Source organism: Megalops cyprinoides, chromosome 18 (assembly GCF_013368585.1).
Source record: "Megalops cyprinoides isolate fMegCyp1 chromosome 18, fMegCyp1.pri, whole genome shotgun sequence".
Classification (NCBI taxonomy): domain Eukaryota; kingdom Metazoa; phylum Chordata; class Actinopteri; order Elopiformes; family Megalopidae; genus Megalops; species Megalops cyprinoides.
The window spans coordinates 24,370,023-24,388,802 of NC_050600.1; the positions used below are offsets into that span (position 1 = coordinate 24,370,023).

Here is an 18,780-nt window from a genome sequence, read left to right on the forward strand (position 1 = left end):
ACAGAAATATCACAACAGTGCAGCTTTGACATTACTGGTTGACTGCGTAGTTGTAACATGAGTAATGTCCATTAACCATTTGTAGGAGTATTTTTGATATATGAGTAAATTTTGTACATAAGAGCAGAAAATAAATAGCTGTGGAACATCATGGTGTTTAATATATCTATGTAATCATTTGCAATTAGATGTTTTTGCAGTTATGTTTTTTTATTCGAGTTAAATGTGGATTTTGTGAAATTATGTTTTTATTAGATATAATAACATTGAATCCAGTCAACTTTATTCATTAATAAACTAACAATACTTACATGCAGTATCTGACTACTGCTGACCTGCGGGTGATGTGTTGTACATCTTCAAGTCAAACTCATCTGGGACCTCCTCTGACACCAGTAACACAAAGGCCAGGGTTTGGTGTGGTTCCAGCTTTTGACAGAAATTCTACAAGCATTTCCAAGTATGTGAATGCTACTCCTTTCCAATAGATAAAAATGAGATAAGTTTTTCATTTGGATTAGGGTAAAGTAGGGGTTTTGATTATAGTTGGGTTGTGGGTTATGGTCGACATCAGGGTTACAGTTAGTTGTGGTTTGAGTTAGGGTCAGGGTGTGTGGGTTTGTGTTCATCTAGGTTGTTAATTAAGATTCAGATTAAATTTTCATTTCTAGAGGTTAGCACTGTGGTGTGAATTAGGGTACAATAGATGTGAAGTTAAAATAACCATCAGAGCTCTTTAAGACCTTTCAATGATCTGTTTGATCATATTTAAACTGTAGTGCACTTATAACAAAGCACACCCTATTGAGTTATAGCTAGAGGCATTTTTCTACATTTTTGTTTTACATTCATATTAAACTGAATTCATTTTATCCTCTTATCCAGAGTGAGTTACAAAAGGACAGTAAATAGTGTTAAAGATGAGCTCCATGGATACAGAAATTAGTGCCATCCTTGACATACAGTGCTACTATGGGAAACATTGCCATTGGGAGTAAGGCCCTATGGCACTTACTCCCAATGGCAATGTTTCCCACAGTAGCACTGTATTTCAAGGATGGTACGGATAATACCAGTAATTTCCAGCCACAAAGTTCATATTGTTACAGGTTTGTGCAGTTTATGCAACTGCAAAAGCATGAAAGTGCTACCAGGCTTTATTTTCTACGCTCAAATTGCAAACCATTTCACAAATTCAAAATCAAACAAGCTTTATTGACATGAACACATAGATCACCCATTGCCTCTTAGACTGTGGCACTCAGATACATATCGTGCTGCTAGAGGTGCAGTGTTTCCCTCCCCCAGAACAATATGTAATTTTTCTTAATCTTTCCAATACTTGATTTGATTTTGGTTGTGGTCACTGAGTGTGCTTGGTCAGGATCTGTCTCTAGTTTGTATCTCTGACAGTGAAGAGAAACTCTGCCAGTGTATAATCCCCGTTAAGGGCCTGATACCAATTAAGTTTATTTTGTGTTTCCGTTTCATCATTCCAAAGTTCCAGATATGACAGTTTTGTTTGATTTATGATTTGGGTTAATCTAATTTATCGTTGGTTAGCAGTGCTGTTCTGACACCTTTGTGTATTAGCTGTTACTGGGTTAGTTAGTTTCAGACTCAGCTGTCTGAGGGGGCTCTTTCTGGGGGTCAGCTCTTGGGTTTGAAGTGCCTTAAAATGCAATGAGCCACGGGGCTTGATTTTAAATACATTCAAAACTTTATATTATATATTATATTAATATTATATATTAACTATATATTTATTATTGCAACAACTAGCTTTTATAAGTGCTGGGACAGGATACAATTTGATAGATAGAGTCAGAGTTTGTAGGGCTCAGGTGTAGTCAGAATAGAATGGTTTTGAGTCTGCACTGGAAAACTGACAGTGATCGTGCTATTCTGACAGTTGTGGGGAGCTCATTACATTACTTGCAAGCAAGAAGCAGGAAAAGGATGTGATCAAGATCAGTGATGCTTCCAGGATCAAACGACCAGGTCACCACAGGTAGCACAGTGAAGTGGTCTGGCAGGAGTGTAAGTCTAAGATGGGTCCACCACATTTGCACTACACTTTTGAATTTTACCAATCAACAGAGGTAGCTTGTGCAGTGAGATGAGAAGAGGTGTGAGATGGCAATATCAGTCAAGCAGCTGCATTCTACATCTGATGAAAAGAAAGAAAGAAGAAAGTTATGGTGGTCTAGTCTGGAGAGTATGACGGCTTGAACCAAGACTTGAAGCTGAGTTGGTTGTAAGAAACCGGCAGATTTTACAAATGCTGTAGAACAAGAATGTGTCACTGCAGCTTCAGTACATTCACTGTGAAGGATTAGTTAGTATCCAGCACCAAGCCCCAGGTTCTTGGTACACTAAGGATGATGACATGGTGAAGTTACTGAGGGAGAAGACGAGATCATGCAGCTGTAGTGTACTGGTATACGTTTGGTTTTAAAGAAAGAAGCTCTATTCTGAGTTCAGTTTCCCACGTTATCACCTTTCTGTCAGGCTACATGCATATCCCTGTGTATGTATACCTGTGTCCCAGTATGTACGCTTGTTTTGTATATGTGACACCAGGGTTGGTCCTGAACACATTACACTACTCCAGGTTACACAGGGACACTGAGGAGTTTGGCCTTAATCTAAACCCAGGATAGAGGGGTTCAGTGAAGGTGGTGTGGTACGTGTGCAGGAGGGTCTTTGTGTCAGAGGAAACGCTGTAGAAGGAAAGAGTTCCACATGTCCAGTCCAGAAACACTCCAACTCTGTGGGAGCTGGAGCTGGCACGGGAGGCAGGTACTGTTGAGCTCTTCTTATTGTGACAGACAGCGTAATGGCCTGTAGTGTAGTAGAGAATCCAGGATTTACTGTTCAAACCTAGCTCACAGTCATCATCCCCTCCTTTCCTGTTGATTCCCTTATATGTCATTCCTATATCAACCCCATATTCTCCACTCCACTCAGCCTCCCAGTAACAGCGGCCAGACAGGCCCTCTCTGCACAGCACTTGGGGCAGTGATTCAAATCTCTCTGGGTGATCAGGGTATGCCTGCTCCTCTCTCCCGTATGTATGCGTCACTGTCCTGCCTTCCTCAGACAGAGATAGATTTTTGTTTGCTGCATTCGGATCCAGTGTGAGCTGACAAGCATCTAGAAACAAGAGAGGCGTTAATAAAGGTTACTTTTTATAAACTGAAATATAACTTTGCCTGTGACATAATGTTTGTGTGAAAGAGAGAGGTGAGAGAAGATGACGAGATGCATCTTCCATCTATCTGAGTGATGCCTGTTTAGTAAATGCAGTTGTTCAGTGCAGACAGACATACATTTCCTCAGTCCTGGTTTGTTCCTACTTTCTCCTCCATGGTCCACACTGTAGGAAGAGCAGAAGAACAAACAGAGCTTAAGTAACAAGCTACACATACTCTTACTCCTTGGCTGTTCTCTGTACTTACTGCAGTGTCTCCAGTTTGCAGCTGGAGTCCTCCAGTACTGCAGAGAGCGCTCTCACTCCTGAGTCTCCTGGGTGATTGTAGCTCAGATCCAGCTCCCTCAGGTGGGAGGGGTTTGAATGCAGAGCAGAAGCCAGAGAAGCACAGCCTTCCTCTGTCACTTGGCATCCTAATAGGCTTTAGAGAGAACAAGAGAGCTCACTCTCCCAGCTCTGGTGAAACTACAAGAATCAGACCGACAACAACTTGTTATTGAGCTTAGAGAGGCTAAATGTGAAATAAAAAATGGGCAGTGAAATTAGTAATATTCATTGAATACAGAAATAATTGTGCACAAACTCTTCAGAGAAACTACTGGAGGCTTCACAGCTGAGATATCAATAAAACAGTGCAGAAAGATTCAAATGATTGGAGTGAAAGCAGGAATATGTTGGTGACAGTGTTTCTGATGTCTGCATGGCTGTATGATATTACTGAGCTGGTCCTGTGAACATCTGAAATCTGAATGGTGTTTGAAAGGACACCTCTCTTTGGGTCACCTACTGTGTAATGTATAGAAAACATTAAAGGTGAGGAACATGAGAGTCACATGGGTGGAGATGAAAACCTCAACATTTCTGTGTGTTTAAGTCTTACATCTTCCTCAGTGTATTAAACATTTACATTTTTTACATTTACATTTATTTATTTAGCAGACGCTTTTATCCAAAGCGACTTACAAAAGTGCATACAGTAGGTACAGCGACAGTACGGGGACAGGATGTGTACAGTTCCACAATGAGACAGTTCTCAGCTGAGAGCAAGGTCTGTTTGAGGACGCAGTACTATCAGATTTTTACAATTACAGCCTAAAGGGCAACTAGTACGATATACTTTCGAACGGCAAACTTCAACAACTTCAAAACGGCACAATGAGCGTCAGGGTTAAGGCGGCAACAAGAGACAATTTAAAAGCACAATTTAAAAAGCACAGCAATTTTTAAAAAGCACAGCAATTTACAGCACTGATGGGCGGGGGGGGGGGGGGGGGCAGCAATTGTGTGCTGGGTCAGCCCAGGTAGAGTCTGAAGAGGTGCGTCTTCAGGCCCCGTCTGAAGGACTGGGGTGAAGGAGCTGTCCGTAGCGAGACCGGGAGTTCGTTCCACCACTGGGGAGCGATGTAGGCGAAACGCCGATGTCTGGCAGAACGAGCACCTCCTGCCTTGACCATGCAGGGAGCAAGGCGTCCAGTTGCTGCTGAGCGTAGGGGTCGGGCTGGTGTGTAGGGCTGGATGAGTTCTTGGAGGTAGGCAGGGGCTGTCCTGTTGACTGCAGAGAAGGCGAGGGTCAGGGTCTTGAATCTGATCCTGGCAGCGACAGGAAGCCAGTGGAGGGATTTCAGCAGGGGAGTAACATGGGAGAATTTGGGGAGGTTGAAGATCAGTCGGGCAGCTGCATTCTGGATGAGCTGGAGAGGGTGGGTGGTGCATGCTGGGAGGCCTGCAAGGAGAGCGTTGCAGTAGTCCAGTCGAGGGAGAACTGTGGCCTGGATAAGGAGCTGCGTCGCGTATGTGGTTAGGAACGGGCGAATCCTCCTGATGTTGTGGAGGAGGAATCGGCAGGTCCGTGACGTGCGAGCAATGTACTCCTTGAAGTCCAGGTTGCTGTCGAGGGTGATGCCCAAGCTCTTTGCTGTCCGAGAGGATGGTATTGTGGTGCCATCGAAGGTGATGGAAAGGTCATGCAGGGGGGAAGGGCCGGCTGGGATGAAGAGGAGATCCGTTTTACTGAGGTTCAGCTTCAGGTGGTGGGATGTCATCCATTTGGAGATGTCAGCCAGGCATGCAGAGATTCTTTCGTTGACCTGGGGGGTAGAGGGAGGGAAAGAGAAAAAGAGTTGGATGTCGTCAGCATAGCAGTGATAGGAGAAACCATGCGATTTGATAACTGAGCCAAGAGAGTTAATATAAATTGAGAAGAGTAGGGGTCCCAGTACTGAACCCTGTGGGACTCCTGTAGTGAGGAGGGTGGGTGCAGAGGTGGAGCCTTTCCAGTAGATCTGGGAAGATCTACCAGTCAGGTAGGACATGAACCAGGAGAGGGCAGTTCCAGAGATGCCCATCTCAGACAGCTTTGATAATAGTGTCTGGTGGTTGACTGTATCGAAAGCAGCAGAGAGGTCGAGGAGGATGAGGACAGATGACGAGCCGGAGGCTCTAGCCGTGTGGAGAGCCTCTGTCACAGCCAGGAGTGCAGTTTCTGTTGAGTGTCCAGCTCTGAATCCTGACTGATGGGGGTCTAGGAGGTTGTTCCTGAGAAGAAAAGGGGAGAGTTGGTTAAGTACTGCACGTTCCAAGGTTTTGGATAGAAATGAGAGAAGAGATACCGGTCGGTAGTTTGTAACATCGGATGGGTCGGTAGATGGTTTCTTGAGGAGCGGTGTGACCAGAGCTTTCTTGAAGTCTGTGGGGACAGTGCCAGAGGTTAGTGAGGAGTTGATAAATGAGGAAAGAAATGGGGCGATCTCACCAGATATGGATTGGAGCAGGGTAGAGGGGATGGGGTCCAGAGGGCAGGTTGTGGCGTGGTGGTCTGTGATGAGTTGTAGTACTTCCAAGTCTTTGAGCGGCATGAAGGAAGACAGCTGGTTGATGGAGTTGCCCGTGGTGGTCAAGAATGTTGTTGAGGGAGAGAAGGAGTCCCGGATGCTGGTCACCTTTTCCTCGAAGTAGACCCTGAAATCATTGGCAGAGAGGTGGGAGGGGGAGGGAGGAGGAGGGGGGGTGAGGAGGGTGGAGAAGGTGGAGAAGAGTTTTCGTGGGTTAGTTATATTGGCATTGATTTTGGATTGGAAGAAAGAGGACTTAGCTGATGTTGTTGCGGTGGTAAATGCTGTTAGCAGAGAGTGATAGGCAGCCAGGTCCACAGAGGATCCGGATTTCCTCCACTTCCTCTCAGCAGCTCGCAGCGCAGTCCTGTCGGAGCGGAGGGAGTCGGTCAGCCATGGGCATGAGGGTGATGGTCGCGATGGTCTGGAAACAGTGGGGCAGAGAGCATCCAAAGATTGAGACAGACATGTGTTGAGGACTGATGTAGCAGACTCAGCAGGCATGATGGAGAAGGAGGGAAGGGGAGGGAGGGAAGAGAGAACAGTAGAGGAGAATGCAGAGTGTGAGAGGGTGTGGAAGTTTCTTCTGAAAGTGAAGGTGGGGGGATCAGTAGGGGGGTTGGGGGTGGAGGGGATAGTGAGGGAGAATGATATGAAGTAGTGGTCTGATACGTGGAGGGGAGTCACCGTGAGGTGGGTTGTGGCGCAGCTCCTGGTGAACACGAGGTCGAGCTGGTTGCCGGCCTTGTGGGTCGCAGGTGATGGTGAGAGGTTGAGGGCGAAGGACTGGAGGAGGGAGATTATGCTGGCCATCGCAGGGGTTGCAGATGGGATATTGAAGTCTCCCAGTAGAGTCAGTGGAGTGTCATCAGGGAGGGAGCTCAGAAGAGTGTCGAGCTCATCAATGAAGAAGCCGAGGGGACCTGGAGGGCGATAAACAACAACAATCATGAGGTTTAGAGGATGAGACACAGATATGGCATGGAATTCAAATGAGTTAATAGAGAGAGTATGGAGGGGCAGAGGAGTGTATCTCCAGGATGGGGAGATAAGCAACCCCGTGCCACCTCCTCTGCCTGAGACCCGTGGAGTGTGAGTGAAGGAGTATGAGGACGATAGGGCAGCGGGGGTGGCGGTGTTGTCCGGGGAAATCCAGGTCTCGGTGAGTGCCAGGAATTGGAGCGACATGGTCTCAGCGTAGGCTGTGATGAATTCAGCCTTCTGAACCGATGACCGACAGTTCCATAGTCCACCCACCACTGAGAGCACCTCGGAGGAGGACAGAGGGGGATAAACCAGGTTAGTCGGGTTGCGAAATCAGCAGCAGTGTTCCCCACCCCAGTCTTTGCAGTTTACAGTGTGGGTCCTCCAGTCCAGCAGAGAGTGCTCTCACTCCTGAATCCTGCAGATCATTGTCTCTCAGCTCCAGATCTCTTAACTCTGAATGAGGTGAACGTATGACTGAGGCCAGATCATCACAGCAGCCCTCTGTGAGATTACACCAACCAAGCCTGTGGAGAGAATCTCTACTTACTCCAAATACAGGTACCCACTTCTGTCACACTACTGCCTCTCAGATCTCACCACAAACGTGCGTGCGCAGGCACACACACACACACACACACACACACACACGGATGCACACACATAGTGGATTTACTATCACAATGTTTACAGTTACTCTCAGTAAGAATTATTTGAAAGTTTACTGCTTAGCAGTGACAGAGGAGTCAGAGGAGTGATGGGGCTCATGTGGACAGGAAAAATTGGGGGAGAGAGAACTAAAGAACTAAAGAAAGAACTAAAGTAACTGAGTTCCATGTTTCTGAACACTTCTGATCATCTGAGAAGAGGGAACCGCCACTGTGTTCCTGTCTTACATCATCCTCATTATATTCCCTATGGTCTTACCCCAGTCTCTGCAGTTTACAGTGTGTGTCCTTCAGTGCAGTAGAGAGCACTCTCACTCCTGAATTCTGCAGGTTATTGCCTCTGAGCTCCAGATATCTCAGCACTAAATGGGGTGAACGCAGGACTGAGGCGAGATCCTCACAGCAGCCCTTTGTGAGATTACACCAACCCAGCCTGTGGAGAGGAGGAGACAACACTGCTCAGTACACAAATGTGCACACACACACAGTAAATTTGTTCTCTCTGCACCAGGGTCAGGCTACATTAAGGACTGTTTGAGAGGATTTTTTCTTTGCTTTGTTGTGGTGGAGGAGTAAAAAGAGATAGATGGGACTAATGGACAAGGGAGGACAGCTGGGAGACAGAGGAATAGGCTGAGATTTATTCATAAACTCCCAGTCTGTACTTACAGCAATGTCTCCACTTTACAGCTGGGCTCTGTGAGACCAGCAGAGAGCGCTCTCACTCCTGAGTCCCCTAGGCCATTGTAGCTCAGATCCAGCTCTCTCAGGTGTGACAGATTTGAACACAGAACTGAGGCCAGAGAGGCACAGCCAATCTCTCTGGTTTGACAGCTTGACAGTCTGTGGAGAAAAAGAAAGATTTCACTGTGCCCCTATCAAGAGTGTATAACCATTATAGTACAAAAAAAACTATAACTGCTAAATACTATTATAAAATACTCTATGATACTTACTTAAGTCTTTGTAGTTTACAGTGTGGACTCTTCAGTCCAGCACAGAGCAGCTTCACTCCTGAATCTCCCAGGTTACTGTAGCTGAGGTCCAGCTCTATTAGGTGTGAGGGGGATGACTTGAGAGCTGAAGCCACAGTGTCACATGACTTCTCTGAGAGATAAAAGCTGTCAAATCTGCACAGAAAAGATCAGTGGAAATCAATATAAACACTTTTAATATTTTTAATGTTGATGTTGATTGTTTTCAGTGATGAACAGTGATATTGATGATTATAAGCTCAAAAATGTTCTGAGGAAGATGCCTGTCCTGCCCTCTTTCAGCTGCAGCACTTTGGGCATGGAAGTCTGGTGCAGGTCTGTCTGACAGTTCTAGATCTATGGTCCTTACCAAATTGTTAGCTCATCTTAAGGTTATTTAGAAAGGTTAGACTTTTGAATAACCATGTAATATCACTACTGGCCAATTAAAGAATGTTCACTAAATAAGGGACTGTGACATTTCTCAAGTTTAAAATACTGGAAAAATCACAGAAGCCCAGATCTAACCCACACTGGCTCGTAATGCATGTGCAGGTGATTAATTATGACTTCACTGTACACTTAACCCATGGGATAACTGTCTGGCTTTGATCAGGGTAATACATGTTAACCATTTGTGGGTGTACTTGTGGAACATTTACTGCTACACAGAAAAGAAACAATTATAGAACATCATGCCATTGTTGAAGATAAAAAGAGAAGTGGCATTTTGTGGAAATAATGTTTATCATTATTTAGAAATACTGAATGCTGCCAAGTCTATTCATAACAATACTTACATGGCCTTCCTGCAGTTCTTGACTACTGGTACCAACCTCTCCTGACCTGCAGATGATGTGTTGTACACCTTCAAGTCAAACACATCCAGGACCTCCTCTGACACCAGTAACACAAAGGCCAGGGCTGAACATTGGTGTGGTTCCAGCCTTTTGCCAGAAAGTGTTCCTGATTTTAGGGAAGTCTGGATTTCCTCCACCAGAGAGCTGTCATTCATTTCATTCAGACAGTGGAACAGATTGATGGTCCTCTCTGCTGAAGATTCCTCTCTGATCTTCCCCTTAATGTACTTCACCGTTTCCTCAATGTCATGTGATCTACATTCTGTCTGTGTCAGTGGGTCTGGTACATGTGATATACCTCCTGTCTGTGTCAGTATTCCTCCTAGGAGGGTCTGATTGGAGTCCACTGAAAGGCCAAGAAGGAATCGGAGGAAAAGGTCCAGGTGTCCATTCTTACTCTCTAAGGCCTGATCCACTGCACTTCTGTGTACCTCTGACAACTGAATTCTCTGACCCTGAGTTCTTGCTTTCTCTGCTTGGAGTACATTTCTGTTCTCGTATACAGATGAATGAAGAACAAACAAGGCAGCCAGATACTCCTGAATGGTTAGATGCACAAAGCAGTAGACTTTCTCCTGATAATACCCATACTCTTCCTTGAAGATTTCTGTGCAAATCCCAGAGTACACTGAGGCCTCACTGACATCAATGCCAGCATCCCTCAAGTCCTCCTCATAAAATATCAGATTGCCCTTTTTCAGCTGTTGAAAAGCCAGCTTCCCCAGTTTCAGGATCATTTCTGCATCTGACTCTGGAATCTTCTTTGGGTTTGTCTCATTGGTATCATAATACTTCTGATTCTTCACATTAGTCTGGAGGAGAAGGAAGTATGTGTACATTTCAGTCAGAGTTTTGGGGATTTCTCCACTGTCTGATTCACTCAGTATTCTCTCCAGGACAGCAGCGGAAATCCAACAGAAGACTGGTATGTGACACATGATGTACAGACTCCTGGATGACTTGATGTGTGAGATAATTCTGCTGGTCAGGTTCTGATCTGCAAATCTCTTCATGAAGTACTCCTCCTTTCGTGCATCATTGAACCCTCGTATCTCTGTCACCTGATGGATACACTCAGGAGGGATCTGATTGGCTGATGTTGGTCGCGAGGTGATCCAGATGAATGCAGAGGGAAGCAGATTCCCCTTGATGAGGTTTGTCAGTAGCACATCCACTGATGTTGATTTTGTTGCATCACAGAGGATCTGATTGTTCTGAAAATCTAGAGGAAGTCGACACTCATCCAGTCCATCAAAGATGAGCACAACTTTGACTTCATCATGTTGAACATTACTAATCTGTTTTACTTCTGGAAGATAATGCTGGAGAAGTTGCATTAGACTGAATTCCTTCTCCCTCTTCAAATTCAGATCCCGAAAAGGAAGGGGGAGAATAAAATGAACATCCTGATTGGCTTTCCCTTCTGCCCAGTCAAGAATGAACTTCTGGACACAGACAGTTTTTCCAATGCCAGCGACCCCCTTTGTCAGCACAGTTCTGACAGGCTTGCTTTGACCAGGTAAAGGTTTAAAGATGTCATTACAGAGAATGGGGGTCTCCTGTCTGGTTTGTCTCTTCCAAGCTGCCTCAATCTGTCTCACCTCATGTTCATAATTGACCTCCCCACTTCCCCCCTCTGTGATGTAGAGCTCTGTGTAGATCTCTTTGAGGAGGGTTGCATGACCCTGCTTTGCTAATCCTTCAAATATGCATTCAAACCTCTTCTTCAGATTAGCTTTCACTGTGTATTGGGCTCTTATTATGGATTCAACTGTGGAAAGGATATATGAGATACAGTGATGTTAGACTCTTGAATTCTGTTTCTTAATGAAGATTTAAAAGTGCTAAAATGCTTTCAAACATCAATGGCAAACACTATTTATGCTTTGGAAAGTGTGTATGCTTTAAAAAGCAAATTATTAAGTATTTTCCCTAAAGGAATTATAGAACTAATAGAAACATAGACAACAAGGTAGAAGCACAAAAACATACTCTTCTGCTTGTTTCTCTCCAGGGAGTCAGCAAGATCCTTCTGGTTCATGTTTCTCAGGATGTGCAGTGTGATCTTCACAGACCTCTCTGTGCCACAGCTCTCCAGCATCTTCTCAACAACATCCAGCACCTCATGGTCCTCCAGCTGGCTCTCTAAGCATTCTGGGTAATCCTGACTCAGATGGTTCTTAAACTGCTCCAACAAATCCTTGTCCAACTTCTTCAGCGTGCAGTGAAGTAACTGAAATAAACACATGTAGATGTGTGCTGCATCTGTGGTTCTCTTCTGTGTTTTGCTATATACCTTAAAATATTAAACCATATTTTAATACAAAGATTATTGGCCCAAACATAGTGCATGGTCAATTCCAAAATTATAAATACATAAAATGCCCAACAGAGATGGAAAATTTGCTGCTGCTAATACACGCTGGTGAAAAGTGGCAACATCGGACAAAGCGAAGTGATATAGAATGCATTCAAAAAAAAAAAAAAAACTGTTTATAAAGTGGTTCTCTGGCCTCTTCCTGTTTTCCCTTTTTCACTCTGTCTTTTCAATTTTGACCCAGGCAAATGCCAGGACTGGTCCTCCAATACACTTACACTGTGTATCTGTCAAAAATATGTATAATTTGTTATTCACCATAGAGGGTTTATATGATACATGACAGGTTGAAAGACTGAATATAGGAAATATTACAGACGTTATACCTTCTGTGCAAGGGTTAAACACGTAGACGGGTCTTTCTTTTCTGATTGACAGATGGACTCTGCTGATTGCTGCACTCTGAAGAGAACACAGAGACAGAGCTTCAGTTAACCTCATCTTCTTACAGCACTAACTCGCAACACATATACCCCATTCCTCCATTCCTTAAAAGTTAGGAGTATTTGTATTTGATCTTAGTCTTTATTGCAAGTCTGCAAATGTATTCTGCAGAACCTCAAACGTCACCCTCATTGTTATCAGTGTGAGCCAAGATCAGGTGAGCCGACCCTGCTCTGGTCAGGAGCTTGGCTGCATACCCTGGGAGGTCTCCAACCTGGACACCAGGTGGCCAACACATTATTCCATAATGTGTCACAGTACAGTGTTTACACCTCTAATAAAAGAGTCCCCTACAACCATTCTGTATTATTCGAAGATGTGGACTCCTGGGTCCTCCAAGTTGGATCAGTCCCCCTGCTCTCAGAATTGTGGCCCACATACTCTTATGGCAGGGATTGGAGTCATTTATGGAGTATTTGCTACCTTACAGTGTTTGCACACACTTCACTGATTTTGGCCTAGTCACTCAACTCTCAAAAGACTCCCCTCCTTCCCCTTGTGGTGTGCCTATATCTCCATAAACGGCCTAATAATCATTCTAACAATTGGCTATTACACTGGAGGCCAGTGACTTTGACCTCAAGATTAAAAACCTTGCTCTCCAGGTACTCAAACATGCCAGCAATGAATTTATCCTGGATGTCTCCATCTAGAAATTAAATATTTCTACAATTCACATGAAATTCTTTCCCTGACCCTCTAAATATTTCTACAATTCACATAAAATTCTTTCCCTGACCCTCAAATACTGGGATTTGTAGTTGAGACTCTTGGATTCAGAAAACCCAAAGTAAACAATGTGATGAATTCTCTGTAAATTATATGAGAAGTATCAGCTGGGAAGGATACAGCTGCAGTGGACAGAATTTATACTGTTTGGTATGACTATCTAAATGTAAGCCCATGCCCACAAGACCACTGCACCTGTACCAGTGGCTAACTGTAGAGGACCTGTAGCCTTGTTATATTACCTTGGATCACATGTGAACTCTCCTTTGAAGTTTATGGGCTGATACCTTGAGTTGTCACTCTTCACTGAGAGACAGCTAGGTGCAGGTGACCCTGCTCTCTCCAACTGGGTCCTGAGAACATGGTGAAGTACCTTGCAGTTATCAATACCACCAAACCTGTAACACAAGCTTAATTTTAAGGATGTACAGTATAGGTGTGTTGAATTACCTTGGGGTACCTGTGAACTTGCACTTTTATTACTGCACACATAATTAATACAAATGTTAGCAATGCATAAATTACTAATAACCCACAACGAAAACAATTACATCATAAGGGTAAACATCAGCAAAGCACATGCCTAACAGATGTTTAATTAATGCAAAAATAAGTAATGGCAGGAATTATAGCAGTTAGTAAGTGATCAATTTTTCTATTCACCATTAGTGGTTGAATAGTGGTTGCCACTCTTCACTGGACATATTTATATTAGTATTAGAGCTATTGTGATGTAGACATTTAATAAAAAATATTTCATTAATAGATTTATTACCCCTCATTATTGCTGGGGGTTCCAGTGTCAGCCTCAGGCTCAGAGAGACTCATTTCAGAAACAGCGCCCTCCATCTTAGGAGTATGGAATATACCAGGAGTAACACTAAAGGATTCCAGCACAGACTTCTGGCTCAGGTTAGCTGACCTGTAAACACACACACCACAAACAGACATAAACAACTTAAGCAAACTGACATACACATCACAAGATTCACAAAAGGACTTACAAACATCTCACACAGAGACGTACACATCCCACACATGTACACTGACACACAAAAACACATCACCAAGACAGGCATGCAGTACAGACACACTGACACACGCCACAAGCAGACTGACACAAACCAAACCATGTGTGTAAAACTGTTGATTCACTGAGTGTGGAAGAACGGAAGAACTGGGAGTTTATTTTCACCACCAAAATTTGCCTTTGTGATTCCTTTCTTACTGTAATAATAATGTTCATTTCAGCTCCATTAACTGCCAACTTTGATACACTAGTGAACATGTTCGGAAGTGTTTTATCAGACATTTATGAGTGGCATGACCAGACCTCATTATTATTAATTGTGAAATGCTTTCACCACGCACACCTAGACACAACTTTTTTACCACTCATCTAAATTGACTTACAAAGGGAAATCATGTGTTGTCAAAGGATTCTGCATGAAAGTAGAAAGATAAGCAATCTTGTCAGCAGATCCAACTGTTTAGAGATCCAATTTAAGTCACAAATTAAAGTAAATCCAATCATGTTTCACCCTAGCATAGTAGGAGAAACACAGTGTTCAGAGTAATTTAGCACTTTCCAAGTTATGAATATATCCGATAACTACATTTTTTTTACAGAAGTGATTAGGGCTGCTTTTAAATTATTTGTTTCAAATCACATTCCCAAACTCTACTGAACCCCAGCCTCAGGAATGCCAGTCTAGACCTGTGCACTGCTGCTCATGACCAACCAGAGCTGGAGTGCAATTAAAACTCTGAGCCACTTTCTATTAAATAATTCTTAACTTGAATATCATTCACCTCTTCCAGTCGCATTCTAAGGACTCACTTCTTTAACCCTCCTAACCCTCCTATTGCCTTAAGAAATACTAACAACTATTACCTTTGGGTCACTATGACCCAGGGTCCAATTTATCTCATAACTCAACTAAACCTTTGAATACAAATGTGAAATTTGGCACAATGTTACAGCTATAAGTGTAGAATACAACCAAATAGTCATAAACAGCATCAGCTGTTTTGCTAACTCTCTAGCGCCCCCCAAAGGTCCCATGCACTGCAAAAGCATGAAAAATGTTTTGGGTATAGGTCATAAAATTCCCCAAAATACAACTCTTAGCCTTTTAAGATGTAATCGATTCTCATATTTATGAATTGAAACTATCTCAACATAAATTAAGTCTATAGTGCCCCTTTTTGAAGTAGCCGACTAACATCTGAATGTTCAAATTTTGTATGAGAGAGAAGATGAAGCTATAAACGTATGAATGCCAATGAGACTATCTACAGACATATTTAAACTAAGTCAAGGAGGTTGTGGTTCTGTAATCTTACCATGAACACATCTAACCTGCCCAACGGAAGCGTGTGAATTGGAATTTTCTCTTTTTTTGCTTCAACCAAGACAAGTTGATTTCAAGACTGATTACAAAAATCTTTGAGCTACTGCTGTTTCCAACATCCATATAATCCAAACATACACTAATTCAAATGAATTACAGACAAAAAAGAGCTGGTCTTAGTCTAATCTCTCACCTTTGGCCTTCCTGATATGTTTGGAACTCACAGGTACTGGTGCAGCCCCTATCAGTATAGCCCAAATGATCACTGAGACACTCAAGCTGTGCAAAGATGACATTGCACACATTTTGGGGGCTGGTGTTGGCACTGGCTCTGGTGTTTGGGCACATCTTTTTCTTGCCTGAATCACCAGCGATGCCGATGTTACATTACGTGGCATTGTAACCTCTGATATACTTTTGCTAACTCTGAATGGTAAAAACTAAGTAGGTATGAATGAATACATTGATTTATTACAATAATCAATAGTTATGCAAGGGTAAGATCTTTACATGCAAATGTAAAAAGGGTGGTTTGGGGAGAAATAGTTTGGGGAAAGTCATCTCTGACAGGAACAATGCTGCGTCTGTATTTGAGCAGCTAATGCCTATGTGCTGTCATCAACATCAGGGATGCAAGGTCAACTTCTGTGCTGCTACTAGTTGAGCATGTGTAAAATGTCAAGTCAATCATTAGAGGTCAGGGGGCATCAGTGGTTTTGATACAGTATGGAAAAACACGGAAATTGTGTACTGCTAGCAGCCTAGCATGCTAAACTTGCATGCATGCTAATATCTTTGAAGTGGGCCTAGTACCAGGTATTTATGAGAATGAGGAAATACTTGAGTTTGTGGAACTCTGAGTTAGACAGAGCTGCTCATGAAAATAGTTCAACATCAAAAGTTAGCTTGGGTCTTATTACACCCTAAGACAATAGGTGTTACTTTTTTGTGGCAGCTACACTGAAAATGATTTTTTTTTTAAAAAAATCCCCAAATTTCCATTTTTGGTGTCATTTTAGGAAGTTGCATAGGAGGCCACGTACTTAGATTAATGTTTTATATCATTTTCTTAGGTTTGAATATGATTTCGGGTCATTATGACCCCAGGACAATAGGAGGGTTAAACACTACCTGTGATCTACCATTATAAATCTATCCTAAAATCGACCAAGATTATCTGCATTCATATCAAACAGCACCATGGCTATCATACCACCGGGTAGCACTCACCCGAATTTCCGCAATAAGAATCCGGAACTTAGTCTGGAATTTCATTCAGTTAGATGACATCTAGCACCATCGAAATTAATCATAATAGACTAGCACAAGTACGACTTCAATTGCTTTGGAAATAAGAAAAATACAATCTATTTTGATTTACTCGAAACTGCACCAGCTACACATGTAATCAATAATCAGGCGCCAGAGATAGGATTTATACTTCTTGCTATATCACATTAAGGAAACAAGTCAAACAAAAACGTAAAAATATATTTGTTATATGTATACATACATTACTTTATGATTTTATCTGGTTCCAGATGTGTAATCTGTATTATGGGAACGAGCTCTTTCGAGATCAACATCGCCATTGTAAAATGACGTTGGAGTTTTTGTTGGGAGGTAGTGCCCCATCATTTACAAAAAAGGAAAGAAATAAAACCTCCCTGACCAAATATTCATAACATTCCCCGCTCGACAATCACTGGTCACCTTGTTCTACCTCCCATTCACCACATTACCTTTTACTTTATTGTATAATATTACCTTCTTTTTACTTTTTTGACTTTACTTTCACTTTCGATCTGTGTGACACGTAATTTTACTTTAAATATCACTTCTTTTCTTTTTTCCAAAACAGACTCATCATCAGCGTATTACAGTGATTTCTATGGAAAGTTATATTTGCGTCTCTGAGTGGAAACAAGTCTTACCTGGCACCGAAGAGCGGTTTTACTGCGCCAACACTTGTGTCCGGCCGACAAGTTTTTCACTATGTGTCAGCTTGTGTGTGTGTGTGCGCGTTCCCCTGTTAAACAGGCACACAGAATTACGTCCTACTATGGCCAACATAGGTAAGCCACTGCAACGGCGACTCTGTACGGGGGCTTACGTTACCGGTATGTAGGTAGAAACATGTGCTTTACCGAGCGTTTCTTTGGAAACGGTGGTCTCCTCTTATTCCGCTAAACAGCAGTACATTATTACGCACCTTCAAGACGCTAAGAAGTTACAGACGCCAGTAAATGCAACCTAAAATGTGTGTTTTGGCATACAGGTGTTAAGTCTCATTTTGAGTTCTTCCAGGTTTTACTTTCATTTTCACATCCATTTAATCCCGAATTTTCCCAGACATGAAAATATCCAAATCATGTGTCATTAGTAACCCTTTGAAATAATCAATCATTGTTTTTTGAAATCTTCATGGAAAAGTAGGTGGAAAAGTGTGTTTTATGGTCGGTCACAATTGTGACCGGTGGGATAATGTGTTGTATACTGAATTAACATATTTCTCCTATGCAGTCATCAAAATTCTTATATATCCCAGCCCAGTTATTAACACATTTAAAACTCTGTCACTGACAGTCCCCAGCATTGCCACTAGAATGTTCCATCACATTCTAGTGTGATCATTTTACATATCAAAAACGCTTATACAACACCGATATGAATACTGAGAGCAAAGACAAAAAAAAAAAAACAACCATCAATGTATTTCAACATTGTTACTTTATTGAAACATACATTGTAACATTGCTACTTTAGTGCAACATGTATTGAAACATTAATGGTGTAACTTTATTATGTTTCTTGAACTTGTACTTATATTGTGCAATATTCACTGTAACATTGTCATTGTGACATTTTAGTGCAGCATTCACTAATAACTGTATAGCAGTCGTGTGATTCATTCACAGTGAACATGAAGGTAACATTTAGAATAGAGGTAGCCTGTAGAATATGCATTCAAGTAGAGGCCTACACTGAACAAAATAATAATCTCCTTTTCTACTGTCCATGGTATATCTTGAAGCAGTCGATGTGCAGTGGCACTTTGCATTTCTCACATGCATAGGCAGTGTGTTTGTCACAATGACAACATCTCTGGAACCGCTGCACCGTGTTGATTGGCCAGTAAGAAGCTTTGTCATATCTTGCCTGATCTTCAACAGTAGCAGCCAGTAGAGATCTCCTTCCGTGGCTCAGTGGTTTCGTGCCAAATGTTTGCATAAGGGGCTGTGCCACTATTCGTGAGAAGGTGAGCAGGTCGATGGTCCCTCCCATAATGTCTCTGTAAAAGAAATGGCTGTTTACGAGTGCACTGTTGAGAGACCATGCAAAGAT

General features: G+C 42.7%; 1 protein-coding gene across 1 annotated transcript; it reads right to left on the minus strand.

Moving 5' to 3' along the window:
- Positions 1–1,568: 1,568 nt before the first annotated feature.
- On the minus strand, positions 1,569–17,438 carry LOC118793008 (NACHT, LRR and PYD domains-containing protein 3-like). Its single transcript, XM_036550932.1, has 12 exons — positions 17,370–17,438; positions 13,857–14,003; positions 13,324–13,434; positions 12,235–12,310; positions 11,524–11,764; positions 9,472–11,302; positions 8,654–8,827; positions 8,367–8,540; positions 7,383–7,556; positions 3,462–3,635; positions 3,333–3,379; positions 1,569–3,156 (listed from the first exon to the last, which is right to left on the minus strand). Exons 2-12 carry the CDS (start codon positions 13,928–13,930, stop codon positions 2,606–2,608), a joined length of 3,627 nt encoding a protein of 1,208 aa, XP_036406825.1. The 5' UTR covers positions 13,931–14,003; positions 17,370–17,438; the 3' UTR covers positions 1,569–2,605.
- Positions 17,439–18,780: the final 1,342 nt, after the last annotated feature.